This window comes from Oncorhynchus gorbuscha, linkage group LG08, assembly GCF_021184085.1.
Source record: "Oncorhynchus gorbuscha isolate QuinsamMale2020 ecotype Even-year linkage group LG08, OgorEven_v1.0, whole genome shotgun sequence".
Lineage (NCBI taxonomy): Eukaryota > Metazoa > Chordata > Actinopteri > Salmoniformes > Salmonidae > Oncorhynchus > Oncorhynchus gorbuscha.
The window spans coordinates 58,078,366-58,100,791 of NC_060180.1; the positions used below are offsets into that span (position 1 = coordinate 58,078,366).

Below are 22,426 nucleotides of genomic sequence, written 5' to 3' on the forward strand. Positions count from 1 at the left end.
TGCTTGGGGGGAGTAGTTTGGAGCTAGAAAATGTGTTTTTATACACTAATGTTGTATGGTAAAACAGACAAACATACAGGGATTTAGGAAGACCTCAAAAAGTAATGTATTTGGTACTTTTATGGTCGGCATGCGACTTCTCTCAGAAAACACAAAAGGCTGAGCTGCTGCTGATGATAACCATAGTGATGTAACGTTACGACAAGATTTGCAATGTCATGTCACAAATTCCCTTTGTACATCAACATCATCATGCATGTTTACAGAGTCACACGAATTACAATAAATTAGCTTAAACAGGTATACATTAAATTCCCTTTTTTTGTAGAGCAGCATGGAAGATTTGTCACAAAACCAGGACAAAAAAGACCATGATGTTGGAGACAACATTTAATCCATAGAATGGTCGTTTGGAGGAAGGTTTGCTGACATACAGTACATTTCACATTTGTATTTCAAAGCATCATTGAGAAATAATGAATCAAAGTTTGCATTTTTATGCTATTTTGGCCTTACCCAGGCCTCATTGAATACTCTATAATGTTTCATATGTAGGTGTTAGTCAGTGCCCTAAGACTAACCACTAAGCTAACCGCTAAGGCTTTCTCCACATCAATAAGGAGAAGTTAAGTTAGGTAGATAAACCACATTACTCTTTCTTAAAGAGCCAGGTAATTGATTTGACATTTTGACAGCATTATGAGATCTATGCTAAACCACTGAACTGCGAAAAGACGAGAAAAAAAATACAACCAATAGTCTTTGTAATAATCAGCAGAATCGGGGTCTCATTTCAACTCCTGTATTAACCAGTGATCAGAAATGACTCATGGTTCATAGTGGATGAGGTGATTGAGATTCAAGGCAAGGTTAGGACAAGAGGCTACCAGAGATAGGAAGTGAATAAGAATAGGTTTAAAGTGGGAAAACGGTGTTGGATACACCATATTCAAAACCACAACAGCTCTACAGAGCTGTCTGCATAAGTGAGGAACTGACAGAAGAAAAGCTGGTTTGATAGATGTATGTGAAAAATATCAGAATGATCACAATTTCTTGACTTTTTGAAAGGGGTCATTCCATCAATTAGCATACAAACTCAGTCATTCACCGATGGGAAACTGCCTTTATAACTTATTGAACTGTGTGTGACCTCAGTGACAAAGACTTATTTCTATGTCAACACAAGTCACATCTCAGATATTACACTCAGCCAGTGAATGTGTAACTAGCTATTGTCAAGGAAGACAATGCATGTACTCCTCTTCATAGAAAACATAAGAGACTCAGTTTAATGGTTAATAATGCACAATCAGTCAAACCATTTGGCGCTTTAAAAATATATAACATTCAAAGTGGAGACAGTTTATAGACAACACATGCATTCTATTCTGGATTTTTTTGAGGGACTCTTAAATTAATGATATATAGCTACTGATTCTTGAAGAATATAACTTAAACACGCCTCATGAGCATACTTGTTTTACTCCACTGTTTGTTAACAACAACATGCATATCTACAGCAGCCATCTGAGGCTGATAAGGGTTGGGTTTCAGACAAACAGCAGGGTGGTGTGTGTCTTTCTGCTTTTTAGTGTCAGTGGTCCTCAGCTGGTGTCCTCCTGCTTAAAGTGCTAATTGCGCTGCTGGCTGGCCTGACCCTGACCTCCAGCCCATAGAGAAGGCCGGTTCTCACGGCCGGGACGCACCACTGGAAGTGGCCTTTGGGCCTGCCACTCCACAACATTGTAGTGCGCATGAATAGGCCTGACAATGAGGGTCATCACCCCGCTGCCCACCATCTTGACATCCCCCCTGACAATGGCCCTCGCCTGGCCCTGGGTGCCTCACAGTGGTCGGGTACGCGTGACAGAAGCTCCACTCCAGGGCTCTTTACTCAGCAGGTCAGGGCCATACAGGGCTGCATCCCAAATGGTACCGTATTCCCTATATATTGTGCACTACTTTTGAACAGGGCCCATAGTGCTTGCCCTATGGGCCTTGGTCAAAAGTAGTGCATAATATATAGAGAATAGGGTCCAATTTGGGATGAAGATGCTGCTGCACCTCTTTGTCAGACAGCAAGCATCCTCTTCCACCATGGCCCTGCTGGCTGGCTCTTTATCGATCAAGTATTGTTCATATGAAGGAGAAGAATGATAAGGCTGACTTCTTTGTCCAGCCGGTCCAAGGATGTGTCCTAAATTCCCTATATAGTGCACTACTTTTGACCAGGTTATTGGTCAAAAGGGTCTCAAACTGCTTAAAAAATGGGCACACAGATTTCTCCAAAGCATCTGGAAGAATCTGTAAAATTATGATAAAAGTATGGCCTTGTATTGCTTAATGTCTCAGAAAAACAACAGAAAATGGGGATATTGAAATAATCTCTGCCCATATTCTTGTTGAATATGACAAATGATGCTTTAAATACAGCAGCTCACCCACAGTACTGCATTTGAGGTAAGAGGTATTTCATTTTGAAGTGCGGTTCTGTCAACTGTTAGCATTAATATCAATCAAGGCTCATCCATGACCTCTCAAAACAACTTAGTCGCAGCACTGGAAATGAGAAACGAGGGGCGAACAAGAAAAATAGCACTTTCAAAACAGGTGGGTGAAGTAGCCATTACATAATCACATCATCAAGAGTGTGGACTGTGGAGTTCAATTATCAAAGCTGTCATCAATAAGGAAAAAAAAACAGGTTTAGCTATTCATGTAACTTGTGTGTGTGTGTGTCTGTGAGTGTGTGTGTGTGTGTGTGTGTGTGCGTGTATGTGTGTGTGCGTGTGTGTGTGTATGTGTGTGTGTGTGTGTGTGTGTTTGTGTGTATGTGTGTGTGTGTGTTTGTGTGTCTGTGAGTGTGTGTGTGTGTGTGTGTGTGTGTGTGTGTGTGTGTGTGTGTGTGTGTGTGTGTGTGTGTGTGTGTGTGTGTGTGTGTGTGTGTGTGTGTGTGTGTGTGTATGTGAGTGTGTGTGTCTGTGAGTGTGTGTGTGTGTATGTCTGTGAGTGTGTATGTGTGTCTGTGTGTGTGTGTGTGTGTCTGTGAGTGTGTCTGTCTGTGAGTGTGTGTGTGTGTGTGTGTGTGTGTGTGTGTGTGTGTGTGTGTGTGTGTGTGTGTGTGTGTGTGTGTGTGTGTGTGTGTGTGTGTGTGTGTGTGTGTGTCTGTGAGTGTGTGTGTGTGTGTCTGTGTGTGTGTCTGTGAGTGTGTCTGTGAGTGTGTCTGTGAGTGTGTGTGTCTGTGTGTGTGTGTCTGTGAGTGTGTCTGTGAGTGTGTCTGTGAGTGTGTCTGTGTGTGTGTCTGTGTGTGTGTCTGTGAGTGTGTCTGTGAGTGTGTGTGTCTGTGAGTGTGTGTGTGTGTCTGTGTGTGTGTCTGTGAGTGTGTCTGTGTGTGTGTCTGTGTGTGTGTCTGTGAGTGTGTCTGTGAGTGTGTCTGTGGGTGTGTGTGTCTGTGGGTGTGTGTGTCTGTGTGTGTGTGTGTCTGTGAGTGTGTCTGTCTGTGAGTGTGTGTGTGTGTCTGTGTGTGTGTGTGTGTGTGTGTGTGTGTGTGTGTGTGTGTGTGTGTGTGTGTGTGTGTGTGTGTGTGTGTGTGTGTGTGTGTGTGTGTGTGTGTGTGTGTGTGTGTGTGTGTCTGTGTGTGTCTGTGTGTGTGTCTGTGAGTGTGTGTGTGTCTGTGAGTGTGTGTGTGTGTGTGTCTGTGTGTGTGTCTGTGAGTGTGTCTGTGAGTGTGTCTGTGAGTGTGTGTGTGTCTGTGTGTGTGTCTGAGTGTGTGTGTGTGTGTCTGTGAGTGTGTGTGTGTGTGTGTCTGTGAGTGTGTGTGTGTGTGTGTCTGTGAGTGTGTGTGTGTGTGTGTGTCTGTGAGTGTGTGTGTGTGTGTGTCTGTGAGTGTGCATGTGTAGGTGATTTGGAGGAGGTCGTCTCAGCCAGGCCCCAGCCAGGGGTCATTTTGAGAATCTAGCCATGTCCCTCCCAGGGAATGACATTCCATTTATATTGCTATTCCCTTTACAGTGCACACTACTTTTGACCAGAGCTAAAATGTCCTATACAATAATAGTAAGAATGTAATATTTATCTAAGACAATCAGGAAAAACATTACCTTCTCATTTTATATCCATATTTTCCTGCTACCTGTTGAAGCAGCCTTGTACGTTTGTCAGTAATACTAACCACGCACAGCTCAAATACAGCTAATCTTTCTCATTTCCATGGAATCTTTGACAACACATATCTGTACTTAATTCACCATAGAGGAATGTGATTGGTGCATAGCACAGTGGTCAAAGCTACAGCAGATTACACTGAAGGGAGGCTTCCTAAGAACGCTTAATGGACATCATTCTGACTTTAGTCTTCTTCCCAATGACACACATCTCAATTACCAGTGGCCTTTACAGAGAGCTTTCAATAGGAACCAATCAAAACTGTGAACTATACTATAAAAAAAGAAACGTCCCTTTTTCAGGACCCTGTCTTTCAAAGATAATTCGTTTTAAAAAATTCCCCAAAACTTCACAGATCTTCATTGTAAAGGGTTTAAACACTGTTTCCCATGCTTGTTCAATGAACCATAAACAATTAATGAACATGCACCTGTGGAACGGTCGTTAAGACACTACGAGCTTACAGAGGGTAGGCAATTAAGGTCACAGTTATGAAAACTTAGGACACTAAAGAGGCCTTTCTACTGACTCTGAAAAACACCAAAAGAAAGATGCCCAGGGTGCCTGCTCATCTGCGTGAACGTGCTTTAGGCATGCTGCAAGGAGGCATGAGGACTGCAGATGTGGCCAGGGAAATAAATTGCAATGTCCGTACTGTGATATGCCTAACACAGCGCTACGTGGCGACAGGACGGACAGCTGATCATCCTCGCAGTAGCAGAACACGTGTAACAACAGCTGCACAGGATCTGTACATCTGAACATCACACCTGTCGGACAGGTACAGTATGGTAACAACAACTGCCTGAGTTACACCAGGAACGCACAATCCCTCCATCAGTGCTCAGACTGTCTGCAATAGGCTGAGAGAGGCTGGATTGAGGGCTTGTAGGCCTGTTGTAAGGCAGGTCCTCACCAGACATCATCGTCGCCGAACCAGACAGGACTGGCAAAAAGTGCTCTTCTCTGACGAGTCCCAGTTTTGTCTCACCAGGGGATATGGTCGGATTTGCGTTTATCGTCGAAGTAATGAGCGTTACACCGAGGCCTGTACTCTGGAGCAGGATCGAATTGGAGGTGGAGGGTCCGTCGTGGTCTGGGGCGGTGTGGCACTTCATCATCGGACTAAGCTTGTTGTCATTGCAGGCAATCTCAACGCTATGCGTTACTGGGAAGACATCCTCCTTCCACATGTGCTACCCTTCCTGCAGGCTCATCCTGACATGACCCTCCAGCATGACAATGCCACCAGCTATACTGCTCATTCTGTGCGTGATTTCCTGCAAGACAGGAATGTCAGTGTTCTGCCATGGCCAGCGAAGAGCCCAGATCTCAATCCCATTGAGCACGTCTGGGATCGGAGGGTGAGGGCTAGGGCCATTCCCCCCAGAAATGTCCAGGAACTTGCAGGTGTCTTGGTGGAAGAGTGGGGTAACATCTCACAGCAAGAACTGACAAATCTGGTGCTGTCCATGAGGAGGAGATGCACTGCAGTACTTAATGCAGCTGGTGGCCACACCAGATACTGACTGTTACTTTTGATTTTGACCCCCCCCCTTTGTTCAGGGACACATTATTCCATTTCTGTTAGTCACATGTCTGTGGAACTTGTTCAGTTTATGTCTCAGTTGTTGAGTCTTGTTATGATCATACAAATATTTACACATGCTAAGTTTGTTGAAAATAAACACAGTTTACAGTGAGAGGATGTTTCTTGTTTTGCTGAGTTTATTTCTGAGAGTAAACAACTTAAACGTTGTGATATCTGATAAAAGGTCAAATGTTAATTTCAGATCCAACATGACATCAAAACCTTGGATATTTGATAAAAGGTCAAATGTCCATTTCAGATCCAACATGCTCCACTAAAGCACAATTTAAAAAAAATATTTGTTGGTAAAGTCATATATGCTTTATCCAACAATTTTTCACATTTGTGTTTTTTCATGAGAAATGATTGCTTATTGGTACCTTTATGTGTGTGTAAAAAATATTACTGTCCTCAGAAGATTTATTAATAGATTTTAGATGTGTATAACAATTGGTTTTGTTGCAAAACTCTATATATCAATTGTTCAGCTGGAATGGAATGTTCGCATCCTATACATTTAAATTCAACACATCATAAATCTAGCCTCATGCTATAGTGCTTGATGATTAGAGTTGGGCCTTGTCCCAAATGACACCATATTCCCTATTGTGCACTACTTTTGACCACAGCCCAGATGAGATCTCATATTATTTTACAGATCATTTCTTTTGTATATAACGATGTTACAAATGTAGGGCTTCCGAGTGGCGCAGCGGTCTAAGGCACTGCATCTCAGTGCAAGATGCGTCACTACAGTCCCTGGTATGAATCCAAGCTGTATCACATCAGGCTGTGATTGGGAGTCCCATAGGGCCATCAGTGTTTGGCCGGGGTAGGCCGACATTGTAAATAAGAATTTGTTCTTAACTGAATTGGTAGTTAAATTAAAAAAATAAAGAAATACATTTTCTATGAGAGTTAGGCGGATATATATTGTTTTGCAACAAAATGTGATTGTTTGTCTCTCTGAAATGAAACTATCTAGTGATAGGTTTCAAATCATTACATTTCTGTCATTTAACACCAATCTCTTTTATATGTTTTTTAAACAAAAAAGCGTACTTACCAACATTTCTGAAATTGTATGTATAGCATTTTGGAATGAAATTCTTCATACATTAAATCACATTTATCTATCAGAAAAGCTCTGACCTACCTGCTACATTGGCCACATCTGCGGTGCTGATGTTCTGGGCATTAGGTCGCACTCTGAAGGTCACAGCTGGGCCTACCACTCTGTAAAAAAATAAATGAATAAAACACACACATAGTGAGACGAGACACTCCAAACACAAGCAGGAATGTATTTTTCATGGTGGTGAAGCATTATTTTTCTACCCTCCTGCCTTAAAAAAAGCATCTCAGGCCATTAAAGCAGAGCCCTACACACACGGTGCTTAAATATTATTTCACCTCTGGCTTCCCCGCCTGTTAGATTCCCTGTAGCCACAGGAGCCGCCGGATACCCTTGTGAATCTCAATGTGCCCCCCGCCTGTTAGATTCCCTGTAGCCACAGGAGCCGCTGGATACCCTCGTGAATCTCAATGTGCCCCCCGCCTGTAAGATTCCCTGTAGCCACAGGAGCCGCCGGATACCCTCGTGAATCTCAATGTGCCCCCCCGCCTGTTAGATTCCCTGTAGCCACAGGAGCCGCCGGATACCCTCGTGAATCTCAATGTGCCCCCCCCGCCTGTTAGATTCCCTGTAGCCACAGGAGGAGCCGGATACCCTCGTGAATCTCAATGTGCCCCCCGCCTGTTAGGTTCCCTGTAGCCACAGGAGCCGCTGGATACCCTCGTGAATCTCAATGTGCCCCCCCGCCTGTTAGATTCCCTGTAGCCACAGGAGCCGCCGGATACCCTCGTGAATCTCAATGTGCCCCCCGCCTGTTAGGTTCCCTGTAGCCACAGGAGCCGCCGGATACCCTCGTGAATCTCAATGTGCCTCCCGCCTGTTAGATTCCCTGTAGCCACAGGAGCCGCCCGATACCCTCGTGAATCTCAATGTGCCTCCAGGCATTTTACAAACAACAAATGACAAGGACGGGGGTTTTGGTCTACAATGGGATACACATACCTAATGCTTGTCCCTTCACAGACAGTCATAGGGACAGAGCTTTATGAAATTTGTGCGTAATGAAAAATGCTGTACAAATAATATTTTCCCCTCACAATGTCTTTCCAAAGAGCAAAACTAGGGTGGACACTGGCCAGGTATTATATTGAGCTTAAAATGGCTCAAAGTGATGAATTAGGGCATGGGTGAACCACACTGAACAAAAACAGGTAATGGCAACATATCGAATATAAAATGCTGGAGATTTTATTGAACAGAAAGTGCTTTGCTGTATGTTGAAGTCAAAGACTTCAGCCAGGAGGTTAAGATCTCTAGCAATGTGTGGAGAGTACCTCAACCAGCAGCCAGCCATTCAACCATAATATTATATTTACCTCCGTAAAGCTCTAGATGTATAGATGTATCACATATATTAATTAGGAGATAGATCAACCTGCCATAGAGGTCTATTAGCGGTTGAAGAGGAATATCACTCATTGTGACTTTATAACACATTGATATGTTTCCTGACCTACGCCACAGCCACCCAATGAACGTTTTTCAAAATTCAACACAGCAAAAGTAAAAAATGACTGTGGTTTTCAAACTGAAGCTCATGCTTTTCTTTAGCACAGTATTACTCCACTGTCGAAGCGAAACACTCAATATTTGTCTGTTAGAACACAAATATAATCATGATTTTTGACTAGCCAGTTACAACATCAAGTATCGGAATGTCAAACTGTCATTGTTCATCAACCATCATAATCTATGATACTACTGTGAAAGTAAATGAGTTCATGTCTGTTCAGTATTATATAGACCACATTACAAGCAGCCAGCATAGATGCATCTCCCCACCTAGTGGTTTTTCTTTGAAATGAGCTGAAGTCAGACATTACGTCACCCTCATGTCTTTTCAAATTGGAGTCTGACCGAAGTCAGTAATGGTTACACAACAACTATTATTCAGAGGGAACTAATGCTAGATGGTTCTGAAGCAAACCACACACATTGACACATCAAAACTAACGTCTCTGCTTTCAACCGCTCAGGCCTGACATGATCAATTCCAGATATTATGAGACGATTCTGGCAGAGTCTCCTCTGTCAGTCATAATAAATAATAATGGATATTATGATTGATTAACTTGTGATATTATGATTGATTAACTACTGTGTTAGTATTACACGAACATTGAATTACCCTGTTTGTATGCATCTATATTTTCCTTCAATATGAAAAACATGATAGACACTCATTTCAAAGCCCTACAGGACTAAGTCATGCTTACACAAATGAGTCAACGTGAAGGGAGACAGGAGCCATGCTGGGAGGGCCATTCTCCCAGAGGCTCCTAGGTGGAGTCGTGGTCTAGGAGTGGCAGCGGTTAGCTGCAAGGAGCAGGAAATCAAATAAGCGTGGCGGCTTCGACAAATTGTCCAGACTGCGCCCCCTGTTGGGCCGGCTCGGAGCTCTAACAAAGGGCCCCGGCTCTCTCCCACCCAATCTATCACTCTCCCATACCAACGCCCTTTCAGCTCCAGAAAGGGATAAAGACAAAAGGTACATTAGTCCGGCCCTGTAGGGCCACCCATGAGCAGTGTAAACCACCCTAGTGCCATGAGGTGCTTCAGAAACAATGTCATTTTCAGAACCTTACAAACAGGGTCACATGATACAGAGGCGACCAATCGCTACTTGTACCGCGAACAATCAAGCGTAGTAGTTAGAAAGACACAAAGGGGGCCTGCCAGCCCATACAACACTCTCTTTCTTATGCCTGTCATCAGCATGTTACGTCACCATTGCATTTATGGCGGTAAATTGTTGCTGCATACTGCTACGCTTATTAAGTATAGCAGTGTATGTTCATTTGATGAATGAATGCATTACAATGACCACAATGTCAGACTGGAGCATAAGTCATGAAGAATGTGGTCCATTGTAAAGCTGTGTGTAGTCGGGGGGTACAGGGCATGACGGTTGGGGTAATAAACACATGACAGGTTATGGCATCATGTTTCTATGGAACGTGGATATGATTTTCTCTTTGATGTTATTTTGAATGTCATCTTTGAATAATGTGCTTCGGTGCAATATCTAGCTGTGCATTTGTATGTCAAATGTGTGTAGAGTAGCTGTTGGTGAGAGTATTTGAAAGAGATGCCACTGAACACACAGACCATCACAGTATGTCAGTAGATTCTCATTTCTGTTGTGGATGGCTTTAAAAGTCTCATTGCATGTGTGTGTGTGTGTATGTGTGTGTGTGCGCGAGTGTGTGGTGTTCAAAGTCAGATACCTGCGTGGAAAAACATAACGATTTTGGAGAAAGAGAGGGAGGTTCATGAAAAGTTCATTCTCGTTAATAAATGATTGCAGCCACGGCTCTAAAGTATATGGCGCCTCATGTCAATAATCTGCATGAGCAAGTTTCCCATCTTTACCCTCCAGCTCGAATGTTTACAGAATAAGACAAGTGTCTCTGGATATCTTATTTCTCACTAAGGGTGCATTTCTTATGCTTTCAACCTGTTAGACGGTTTAAATTATTTGAGTGTTCCTGTTTTATTATATTGATTTATTTTTGGCAACCAAACAGCTAAGTTTTTAAGCCCCTGAGGTAACGTTTGACATGACATGGTGCACTTGCCACCTAAAACATAGCTGTTTGGTTTTAGGTATTTTTCTACAGTATATTGTATAAACTCTCTCCACGCACTGCTCTGCACTTCAGTCTGCATTATTCAGTGGATGTATTCCTATCTACAGTCCATTCGGAAAGTATTCAGACCCCTTTTCTACAAGTTGTTATGTTACAGTCTTGTTCTTAAATGAATAAAATAAAATAAATAAATACAATACCCTATAATGACAAATTGAAAACAGGTTTTTAGACATTTTTGCAAATGTATTAAAAATAAAAAACAGAAATACCTTATTTACATAAGTATTCATACCCTTTGCTATGATACACAAAATTGAGCTCAAGTTCATCTTGTTTCCATTGATCATCCTTGAGATGTTTCTACAACTTGATTGGAGTCCACCTGTGGTAAATTCAATTGATTGGACATTATTTGGAAAGGTACTGTCATGTTTGTCATTTATTATCATGTCTTGTCCCTGTGCTCCCCATTCTATTCGTTTCCCTCTGCTGGTCTTATTTGGTTCTTTCCCTCCTTCTATCCCTCTCTCCCCCTCCCTCTCTCACTCTCTCGCTCTCTCTTCTCTCTATCGTTCCGTTCCTGCTCCCAGCTGTTCCTATTCCCCTAATCATCATTTAGTCTTCCCACACCTGTTCCCGATCCTTTCCCCTGATTAGAGTCCCTATTTATTCCTTTGTGTTCCGTTCCTGTCCCGTCGGTTCCTTGTTTAGTATTCACCATGCTGTGATTGCGTTTCGCCCTGTCCTGTCGTGTTTTTGCTGTGATTGTGTATCGCCCTGTCCTGTCGTGTTTTTTGCCTTCATCAGATGCTGCGTGTGAGCAGGTGTCTCTGTCAACTACGGCCTGCGCCTACCCGAAGCGACCTGCAGTCTGTGGCCGCTTCTCCAGTTATTCCCCTCTACAGACTAGAGGATTTCTGTTATTCCCTGTTTGGACTTAAATAAACTCTGTTTCTGTTAAGTCGCTTTTGGGTCCTCTTTCACCTGCATGACAGAAGGAACCGACCAAGGAATGGACCCAGCGACTTCAGACGCTCGTTACACTGCCGTCGAGATCCAAGGAGCCATGCTCGGCAGACACGAGCAGGAATTGTCTGCTGCTCGCCATGCCGTGGAGAACCTGGCCGCTCAGGTTTCCGACCTCTCTGGACAGTTCCAGAGTCTACGTCTCGTGCCACCTGTTACTTCCTGGCCTGCCGAGCCTCCAGAACCTAGGGTTAATAACCCACCTTGCTACTCCGGGCAGCCCACTGAGTGCCGCTCCTTTCTCACGCAGTGTGAGATTGTGTTCTCTCTCCAACCCAACACATACTCTAGAGAGAGAGCTCGGGTTGCTTACGTCATTTCACTCCTTACTGGCCGGGCTCGAGAATGGGGCACAGCTATCTGGGAGGCAAGGGCTGATTGCTCTAACAAGTTCCAGAACTTTAAAGAGGAGATGATTCGGGTTTTTGACCGTTCAGTTTTTGGTAGGGAGGCTTCTAGGGCCCTGGCTTCCTTATGCCAAGGTGAACGGTCCATAACGGATTATTCTATTGAGTTTCGCACTCTTGCTGCCTCTAGTGAGTGGAACGAGCCGGCGCTGCTCGCTCGTTTTCTGGAGGGACTCCACGCAGTGGTTAAGGATGAGATTCTCTCCCGGGAGGTTCCTTCAGATGTGGACTCTTTGATTGCTCTCGCCATCCGCATAGAACGACGGGTAGATCTTCGTCACCGGGCTCGTGGAAGAGAGCTCGCATCAACGGTGTTTCCCTGCTCCGCATCGCAACCATCTCCCTCCTCTGGCTCAGAGTCTGAGCCCATGCAGCTGGGAGGGATTCGCATCTCGACTAAGGAGAGGGAACGGAGGATCACCAACCGCCTGTGCCTCTATTGCGGAGTTGCTGGACATTTTGTTAATTCATGTCCAGTAAAAGCCAGAGCTCATCTGTAAGCGGAGGGCTACAGGTGAGCGCAACTACTCAAGTCTCTCCATCAAGATCCTGTACTACTTTGTCGGTCCATCTACGCTGGACCGGTTCGGGTGCTACATGTAGTGCCTTGATAGACTCTGGGGCTGAGGGTTGTTTCATGGACGAAGCATGGGTTCGGAAACATGACATTCCTTTCAGAGAGTTAGATAAGCCTACGCCCATGTTCGCCTTAGATGGTAGTCATCTTCCCAGTATCAGATTTGAGACACTACCTTTAACCCTCACAGTATCTGGTAACCACAGTGAGACTATTTCTTTTTTGATTTTTCGTTCACCGTTTACACCTGTTGTTTTGGGTCATCCCTGGCTAGTATGTCATAATCCTTCTATTAATTGGTCTAGTAATTCTATCCTATCCTGGAACGTTTCTTGTCATGTGAAGTGTTTAATGTCTGCCATCCCTCCCGTTTCTTCTGTCCCTACTTCTCAGGAGGAACCTGGCGATTTGACAGGAGTGCCGGAGGAATATCATGATCTGCGCACGGTCTTCAGTCGGTCCCGAGCCAACTCCCTTCCTCCTCACCGGTCGTATGATTGTAGTATTGATCTCCTTCCGGGGACCACTCCTCCTCGAGGTAGACTATACTCTCTGTCGGCTCCCGAACGTAAGGCTCTCGAGGATTATTTGTCTGTGTCTCTTGACGCCGGTACCATAGTGCCTTCTTCTTCTCCGGCCGGGGCGGGGTTCTTTTTGTTAAGAAGAAGGACGGTACTCTGCGCCCCTGCGTGGATTATCGAGGGCTGAATGACATAACGGTTAAGAATCGTTATCCGCTTCCCCTTATGTCATCAGCCTTCGAGATTCTGCAGGGAGCCAGGTGCTTTACTAAGTTGGACCTTCGTAACGCTTACCATCTCGTGCGCATCAGAGAGGGGGACGAGTGGAAAACGGCGTTTAACACTCCGTTAGGGCATTTTGAGTACCGGGTTCTGCCGTTCGGTCTCGCCAATGCGCCAGCTGTTTTTCAGGCATTAGTTAATGATGTTCTGAGAGACATGCTGAACATTTTTGTTTTTGTCTATCTTGACGATATCCTGATTTTTTCTCCGTCACTCGAGATTCATGTTCAGCACGTTCGACGTGTTCTACAGCGCCTTTTAGAGAATTGTCTCTACGTAAAGGCTGAGAAGTGCTCTTTTCATGTCTCCTCCGTTACTTTTCTCGGTTCCGTTATTTCCGCTGAAGGCATTCAGATGGATTCCGCTAAGGTCCAAGCTGTCAGTGATTGGCCCGTTCCAAGGTCACGTGTCGAGTTGCAGCGCTTTTAGGTTTCGCTAATTTCTATCGGCGTTTCATTCGTAATTTCGGTCAAGTTGCTGCCCCTCTCACAGCTCTTACTTCTGTCAAGACGTGTTTTAAGTGGTCCGGTTCCGCCCAGGAGCTTTTGATCTTCTAAAAGAACGTTTTACGTCCGCTCCTATCCTCGTTACTCCTGACGTCACTAGACAATTCATTGTCGAGGTTGACGCTTCAGAGGTAGGCGTGGGAGCCATTCTATCCCAGCGCTTCCAGTCTGACGATAAGGTTCATCCTTGCGCTTATTTTTCTCATCGCCTGTCGCCATCTGAGCGCAACTATGATGTGGGTAACCGTGAACTGCTCGCCATCCGCTTAGCCCTAGGCGAATGGCGACAGTGGTTGGAGGGGGCGACCGTTCCTTTTGTCGTTTGGACAGACCATAAGAACCTTGAGTACATCCGTTCTGCCAAACGACTTAATGCCCGTCAAGCTCGTTGGGCGTTGTTTTTCGCTCGTTTCGAGTTTGTGATTTCTTACCGTCCGGGTAGCAAGAACACCAAGCCTGATGCCTTATCCCGTCTGTTTAGTTCTTCTGTGGCTTCTACTGATCCCGAGGGGATTCTTCCTTATGGGCGTGTTGTCGGGTTAACAGTCTGGGGAATTGAAAGACAGGTTAAGCAAGCACTCACGCACACTGCGTCGCCGCGCGCTTGTCCTAGTAACCTCCTTTTCGTTCCTGTTTCCACTCGTCTGGCTGTTCTTCAGTGGGCTCACTCTGCCAAGTTAGCTGGTCATCCCGGTGTTCGAGGCACTCTTGCGTCTATTCGCCAGCGCTTTTGGTGGCCGACTCAGGAGCGTGACACGCGCCGTTTCGTGGCTGCTTGTTCGGACTGCGCGCAGACTAAGTCGGGTAACTCTCCTCCTGCCGGTCGTCTCAGACCGCTCCCCATTCCTTCTCGACCATGGTCTCACATTGCCTTAGACTTCATTACCGGTCTGCCTTTGTCTGCGGGGAAGACTGTGATTCTGACGGTTGTCGATAGGTTCTCTAAGGCGGCACATTTCATTCCCCTCGCTAAACTTCCTTCCGCTAAGGAGACGGCACAAATCATTATTGAGAATGTATTCAGAATTCATGGCCTCCCGTTAGACGCCGTTTCAGACAGAGGCCCGCAATTCACGTCACAGTTTTGGAGGGAGTTCTGTCGTTTGATTGGTGCGTCCGTCAGTCTCTCTTCCGGGTTTCATCCCCAGTCTAACGGTCAAGCAGAGAGGGCCAATCAGACGATTGGTCGCATACTACGCAGCCTTTCTTTCAGAAACCCTGCGTCTTGGGCAGAACAGCTCCCCTGGGCAGAATACGCTCACATTCGCTTCCTTCGTCTGCTACCGGGTTATCTCCGTTTCAGAGTAGTCTGGGTTACCAGCCTCCTCTGTTCTCATCCCAGCTTGCCGAGTCCAGCGTTCCCTCCGCTCAAGCGTTTGTCCAACGTTGTGAGCGCACCTGGAGGAGGGTGAGGTCTGCACTTTGCCGTTACAGGGCACAGACGGTGAGAGCCGCCAATAAACGCAGGATTAAGAGTCCAAGGTATTGTTGCGGCCAGAGAGTGTGGCTTTCCACTCGCAACCTTCCTCTTACGACAGCTTCTCGTAAGTTGACTCCGCGGTTCATTGGTCCGTTCCGTGTCTCCCAGGTCGTCAATCCTGTCGCTGTGCGACTGCTTCTTCCGCGACATCTTCGTCGCGTCCATCCTGTCTTCCATGTCTCCTGTGTTAAGCCCTTTCTTCGCACCCCCGTTCGTCTTCCCTCCCCCTCCCGTCCTTGTCGAGAGCGCACCTATTTACAAGGTACATAAGATCATGGACATGCGTTCTCGGGACGGGGTCACCAATACTTAGTGGATTGGGAGGGTTACGGTCCTGAGGAGAGGAGTTGGGTTCCGTCTCGGGACGTGCTGGACCGTTCACTCATCGATGATTTCCTCCGTTGCCGCCAGGATTCCTCCTCGAGTGCGCCAGGAGGCGCTCGGTGAGTAGGGGGTACTGTCATGTTTGTCATTTATTATCATGTCTTGTCCCTGTGCTCCCCATTCTATTCGTTTCCCTCTGCTGGTCTTATTTGGTTCTTTCCCTCCTTCTATCCCTCTCTCTCCCCCTCCCTCTCTCACTCTCTCGCTCTCTCTTCTCTCTATCGTTCCGTTCCTGCTCCCAGCTGTTCCTATTCCCCTAATCATCATTTAGTCTTCCCACACCTGTTCCCGATCCTTTCCCCTGATTAGAGTCCCTATTTATTCCTTTGTGTTCCGTTCCTGTCCCGTCGGTTCCTTGTTTAGTATTCACCATGCTGTGATTGCGTTTCGCCCTGTCCTGTCGTGTTTTTGCTGTGATTGTGTATCGCCCTGTCCTGTCGTGTTTTTTTGCCTTCATCAGATGCTGCGTGTGAGCAGGTGTCTCTGTCAACTACGGCCTGCGCCTACCCGAAGCGACCTGCAGTCTGTGGCCGCTTCTCCAGTTATTCCCCTCTACAGACTAGAGGATTTCTGTTATTCCCTGTTTGGACTTAAATAAACTCTGTTTCTGTTAAGTCGCTTTTGGGTCCTCTTTCACCTGCATGACAGGTACACACCTGTCTATATGAGGTCCCACAGTTGACAGTGCCTATCAGAGAAAATACCAAGCCATGAGGTCGAAGGAATTGTCTGTAGAGCTCCGAGACAATATTGTGTCTATGCACAGATCTGGGGAAGGATACCAAACATGTCGCCAGCATTAAAGGTCCCCAAGAAGACAGAAGCTCCATCATTCTTAAATGGAAAAAGTTTGGAACCACCTAGATTCTTCCTAGAGCTGCCTGCCCAGCCAACCTGAGCAATCGGGGGGAGAAGTGCCTTGGTCAGGGAGGTGACCAAGAACCCAATGGTCACTGTGACAGAGCTCCCATAGTTCCTCTGAGGAGATAGGAGAACCTTCCAGAAGGACAACCATTCCTGCAGCACCAATCAGGCCTTTATGGTAGAGTGGCAAAACGGAAGCCACTCCTCAGTAAAAGGCACATGACAGCCCGCTTGGAGTTTGCCAAAAGGCACCTAATCGACTCTGACCATGAGAAACAAGAGCCTCTTGTCTGTTAAAACCAAGATTGAACTCTTTGGCCTGAATGCCAAGTGTCACATCTGGAGGAAACCTGGCACCATCCCTAATGTGAAGCAAGGAGGTGGCAGCATCATGCTGTGGGGATGTTTTACAGGGACTGGGAGAATGGTACAGTGAGATCCTTGATAAAAACCTGCTCCAGAGCGCTCAGACTGGGGCTAAGTGGCTTCGGGAGAAGTCTCTGACTGTCCTTGAGTGGCCCAGCTTGAGACTGGACTTGAACCTGATCGAACATCTCTGGAGAGACCTGAAAATAGCTGTGCAGTGACACTCCCCATCCAACCTGACAGAGCTTGAAAATATGTGCTTTTCTTTCAAAAACAAGGACATTTTTTACCCTTTAAAATAACATCAAATTGATCATAACATCAAATTGATCAGAAATACAGTGTAGACATTGTTAATGTTGTAAATTACTATTGTAGCTGGAAACGGCTGATTTTTAATGGAATATCTACATAGGCGTACAGAGGCCCATTATCAGCAACCATCACTCCTGTGTTCCAATGGCACGTTGTGTTAGCTAATCCAAGTTTGTAATTTTAAAAGGCTAATTGATCATTAGAAAACCCTTTTGCAATTATGTTAGCACAGCTGAAAACTGTCCTGATTAAAGAAGCCATAAAACTGGCCTTCTTTAGACTAGTTGAGTATCTGGAGCATCAGCATTTGTGGGTTCAATTACAGGCTCAAAATGTCCAGAAACAAAGACCTTCCTTCTGAAACTCGTCAGTCTTTTCTTGTTCTAACAAATTAAGGCTATTTAATGCGAGAAATTGCCAAGAAACTGAAGATCTCGTACAACGCTGTATACTACTCCCTTCACAGAACAGCTCAAACTGGCTCTAACCAGAATAGAAAAGGGAGTGGGAGGCCCGGTGCACGTAAATGTGACACCTGTTTTTTGTAATACATTTTCAAAAATAAAAAATAAATGTTGGGGTATTGTGTGTATATTTATGAGGAATAAAACCAATGGAATCCATTTTAAAATAAGGCTGTAACGTAACAAAATGTGGAAAAAGTCAAGGGGTCTCAATACTTTCAGAATACACTGTACCTGCTACAGGGAATTAGTATTTAAAGATGACAATTTTAGACGCTGCCCTGAATCGTATAAGCTTTCTGAGGGAAATCTAGTCATGCCTTTTAAGCATGCAGCCAAAAATGAATAGAATTACATAAAAAGGTCAAATACATACAGGAGTGGTGTTGACTCTGTTGGTTGGGTCTGTACTGGTTGGGTCTGTACTGGTTGGGTCTGTACTGGTTGGGTCTGTACTGGTTGGGTCTGTACTGGTTGAGTCTGTACTGGTTGGGTCTGTACTGGTTGGGTCTGTACTGGTTGACTCTGTTGGTTGGGTCTGTTGGTTGGGTCTGTACTGGTTGGGTCTGTACTGGTTGGGTCTGTACTGGTTGGGTCTGTTGGTTGGGTCTGTACTGGTTGGGTCTGTACTGGTTGGGTCTGTACTGGTTGACTCTGTTGGTTGGGTCTGTACTGGTTGGGTCTGTACTGGTTGACTCTGTTGGTTGGGTCTGTACTGGTTGGGTCTGTACTGGTTGGGTCTGTACTGGTTGACTCTGTTGGTTGGGTCTGTACTGGTTGGGTCTGTACTGGTTGGGTCTGTACTGGTTGGGTCTGTACTGGTTGGGTCTGTACTGGTTGGGTCTGTACTGGTTGACTCTGTTGGTTGGGTCTGTACTGGTTGGGTCTGTACTAGTTGGGTCTGTACTAGTTGGGTCTGTACTGGTTGACTCTGTTGGTTGGGTCTGTACTGGTTGGGTCTGTACTGGTTGACTCTGTTGGTTGGGTCTGTACTGGTTGGGTCTGTACTAGTTGGATCTGTACTGGTTGACTCTGTTGGTTGGGTCTGTACTGGTTGACTCTGTTGGTTGGGTCTGTACTGGTTGGGTCTGTACTGGTTGACTCTGTTGGTTGGGTCTGTACTGGTTGACTCTGTTGGTTGGGTCTGTACTGGTTGGGTCTGTACTGGTTGACTCTGTTGGTTGGGTCTGTACTGGTTGACTCTGTTGGTTGGGTCTGTACTGGTTGGGTCTGTACTGGTTGGGTCTGTACTAGTTGGGTCTGTACTGGTTGTTGTTTGTATTGAGTGTGTGAAAAATGTGTACAAAATTCACCACCAAAAATACGTACGAGAGCTCCAGGAAGTCAGTCATCTGCAGCTTGGCGCGTCTTGTCAGAATCTCCATCAAGTGGAGGCCCTCATCAGTCTGCAATGCGCTGTGGAGAGAAAAATAGAGTTCATCAATACTGGCCTTTCTCCTTAAAGTCCCCACAGAGTTGATACCTAAGCCTGTTAAGTGTGGGTGAGCGCTCCCACACATTACATTCCTGTCACACACAGAAGAGAGGAATGGGGACATGAGTGGGGAGACAGGCACGGAGGTCAGGGGGATGGAGGGAGGGAGGGGGAGGGAGGGAGGGAGGGAGGGGGAGGAGAGGAGGGGGGGAAGGGAGTGAGGGCCAAAGACAAGAGAGCCAGATAGGTAGTTGAGGGAGAAGGAGACAGAGTGAGGACATGAGTGGGGAGACAGGCACGGAGGTCAGGGGGATGGAGGAGGGAGGGAGGGAGGGGGAGGAGAGGAGGGAGGGGGAAGGGAGTGAGGGCCAAAGACAAGAGAGCCAGATAGGTAGTTGAGGGAGAAGGAGACAGAGTGAGGACATGAGTGGGGAGACAGGCACGGAGGTCAGGGGGATGGAGGGAGGGGGGGGGGGAGGGAGGGAGGGAGGGGGGGAGGAGGGAGGGGGGGAAGGGAGTGAGGGCCAAAGACAAGAGAGCCAGATAGGTAGTTGAGGGAGAGGGAGACAGAGTGAGGACATGAGGCGGGGGTGAGGTGTGAGAGCTGGGGGAGCAGGAGTTCCCTCTGGCATGATGAATCACCTGTGTGCGCCGAACGTGTTCCAAAATGGCACCCTATTCGATATCTAGTGCAATACTTTTTACCAGAGCCCTGGTCAAAAGTAATGCACTATATAGGGAACAGGGTGCAATTTGATACACAGGCCCGCTCTCAGACTACAGGCCAGACAGAGAGGTGCAGATGGGATGGTGAGGAGGTGTAATGGTGTAGCCACACCACAGTGGTTCAGTTCAGCCCTGCCTATAGCTTATAGGGTCGGAGTCCCAAATGAGACCCTATACCCTACTATACATAGTAGTACACTACTTTTGACCAGGGCCATTAGGAGTACCTGCTACCAGGCTACTGTGCGTACCGTATAGCAGTACATGTCTCAGTTTTCCTCGATTATATTTCCTCCTGTTGGTGGTGATAAGCCATACCGTACAGAGCTATAAACCATACTGTCTTCGTTTATCACATAACAGGAGTATGGAGATTAAAGCAAGAATTCTAGAGACATTATATACATATACACACAGAACCCACAGCCCCCTGTGGAGAGAGGAGGTACTGCAGACCTGATCATTATGGAGCAGTGAAAGGACGTGGGCTCCCGTACAGGGTGGCCTGATGGACTGTGGGTTCTGTGCCCTGGAGAAGGGCTTGAACCTTAACACCATCACATCATGATCTAATATTTACTGAATGATACGCATGTAAGATGTTTATTATACATGCATATCATATACCACACTGGCGTATGGTCTTGATAAATTGAAGTAAAATTGCAAATACAAAAAAAATGAATGATAAACATTGTATTGAGTCCAGTATTGAAACATATAAAATAATATATGGTAATAAATTCAAATATACAGTATGTCAAACAGCGGGAGTACTATATACTTTTTTGAAAACATCATGGAATTACTTTCCCAAAAGTGACACAAACACTTTGTTAAAATGAGGAATGAGAAATGCCAATGTTTTATTTTCCAAATGCTTCCTTGGAAATGCAGGGCACCGCGAGGTTGGATAGGGGACAGGAGTGGAGTAATGAGAACGTCTCTGTTGGCAGACACAGGGTCACAGCAGGCATCTGGTTGTCTAGCATCTAAAACACATTTCTGTTTCCATTTGTAATGGTTGGTTTTACAGCAACTTCAGCTATGCTTTTTCAAAACAAAAACAAAATGACCATCAAAAGTATAAACAGAACTGCACGAATGGAGCCAAATTGTTGCTACTGATCAAACTTACCCAATCGTCGCTGTCTGATGAAAACATCTCCAAAACAGAATCTTTTCAGGAAATTACCATATTCAAACAAACATACATTTATGAGACTTTAGAAGCTATTTTGAATACATGTCCTTGGTCCTAGAGTCATGACATGTTCAGAGTACATCGAGGGGAGTTACTGCTTTCATTAAATGTCATGTAAAAAAATATAGAAGTTTTCATCAGACAGCAACGCAACATGTTGACACCTGTAAATTCACCACAGATGATCCTGGACTAAAAAAAGACTCCTTTGTACTGTACTAAATGCAATTCCATAAAGACAAACTGTAGAACATTGATTGATTAGCTGTGGTTGCCTCATTCATTGTTTATGACAGGCACTACTCACTCAGTGTCGGTGATGACATAACCGTAGTCATCATCAGTCTTCTTCTTGTCCACAGCAGCTTTGACATCTAGCTGCAGCTCCTGGACGTTCCCTTTCTTCTTATGGGGCTCCTGGTAGACCACCTTGGCAGCCGGAGGATCTATTGCCTGGATCCAGCTCTCCACGGCAGCCACCTCCTCCATGTCCGTCGAGTGGGTCGACTTCTTCTGCACCGCCACCTTGATTTGATTCGATTTATTTGACCATTGTAAAAATGCAATTCAACCACATGTGGATACAATGCATTTAAAGAAATTGAGGACAAAACAAAAAAGTTGAACAACAAAATGTATATAGTATGTATAAACTGGAAGTAGAAACCTAAGTGTTGTCCATTAGTTTACTCTGATTAGGGGAGGGATGGTAAGGTTCTGGGAAAATAAAAAAATATATAGATATATTTAAAACATTTTATATATATATGGAGAATTGGAAATGATGCAGATAATTACATTGATGGAAGCCACAATCGATCTGCAATATTGAAGCTGGTCTACCTCTGTGCTTAGTCCCTTAATCATTGTGGTCCTCACCTCAGCCTGAGTGGTCCTGCTGTGTACGTTCTCCAGACCAACACCTCTCCCCTCACCCAGCCCTGCACCCACACCAGCCCGGGCTGGGGACTCTCTCTGGGCTGGGGACTCAATCTTATCCAGGTACACCAGCAGCTTGCCAAATAAGCTGCCGGCGTCTTGGGGCTGAAATAACACAGAACAATGTCACGGTGATCTAGCTACAGATGGTGATCTAGCTATGACCTGATCCCAGGTCATGGTGATCCCAGGCCATGGTGATCCCAGGCCATGGTGATCCCAGGCCATGGTGATCCCAGGCCATGGTGATCCCAGGCCATGGTGATCCCAAGTCATGGTGATCCCAGGCCATGGTGATCCCAGGCCATGGTGATCCCAAGTCATGGTGATCCCAGGCCATGGTGATACCAGGTCATGGTGATCCCAAGTCATGGTGATCCCAGGCCATGGTGATCCCAGGCCATGGTGATCCCAAGTCATGGTGATCCCAAGTCATGGTGATCC

General features: G+C 45.8%; 1 protein-coding gene across 1 annotated transcript in view; it reads right to left on the reverse strand.

Annotated features, from left to right (window-relative positions):
• The window catches only part of LOC124041902 (receptor-type tyrosine-protein phosphatase N2-like), a 162,683-nt gene that overhangs the window by 98,655 nt on the left and 41,602 nt on the right, over nucleotides 1-22,426 (reverse strand). Inside the window, exons 10-13 of the mRNA XM_046360034.1 lie at nucleotides 21,923-22,087; nucleotides 21,351-21,568; nucleotides 19,008-19,094; nucleotides 6,915-6,994 (exon numbers count right to left, since the gene is read on the reverse strand). Coding sequence (XP_046215990.1) covers nucleotides 6,915-6,994; nucleotides 19,008-19,094; nucleotides 21,351-21,568; nucleotides 21,923-22,087 — 550 coding nt within the window. The remainder of the gene's footprint in view (nucleotides 1-6,914; nucleotides 6,995-19,007; nucleotides 19,095-21,350; nucleotides 21,569-21,922; nucleotides 22,088-22,426) is intronic.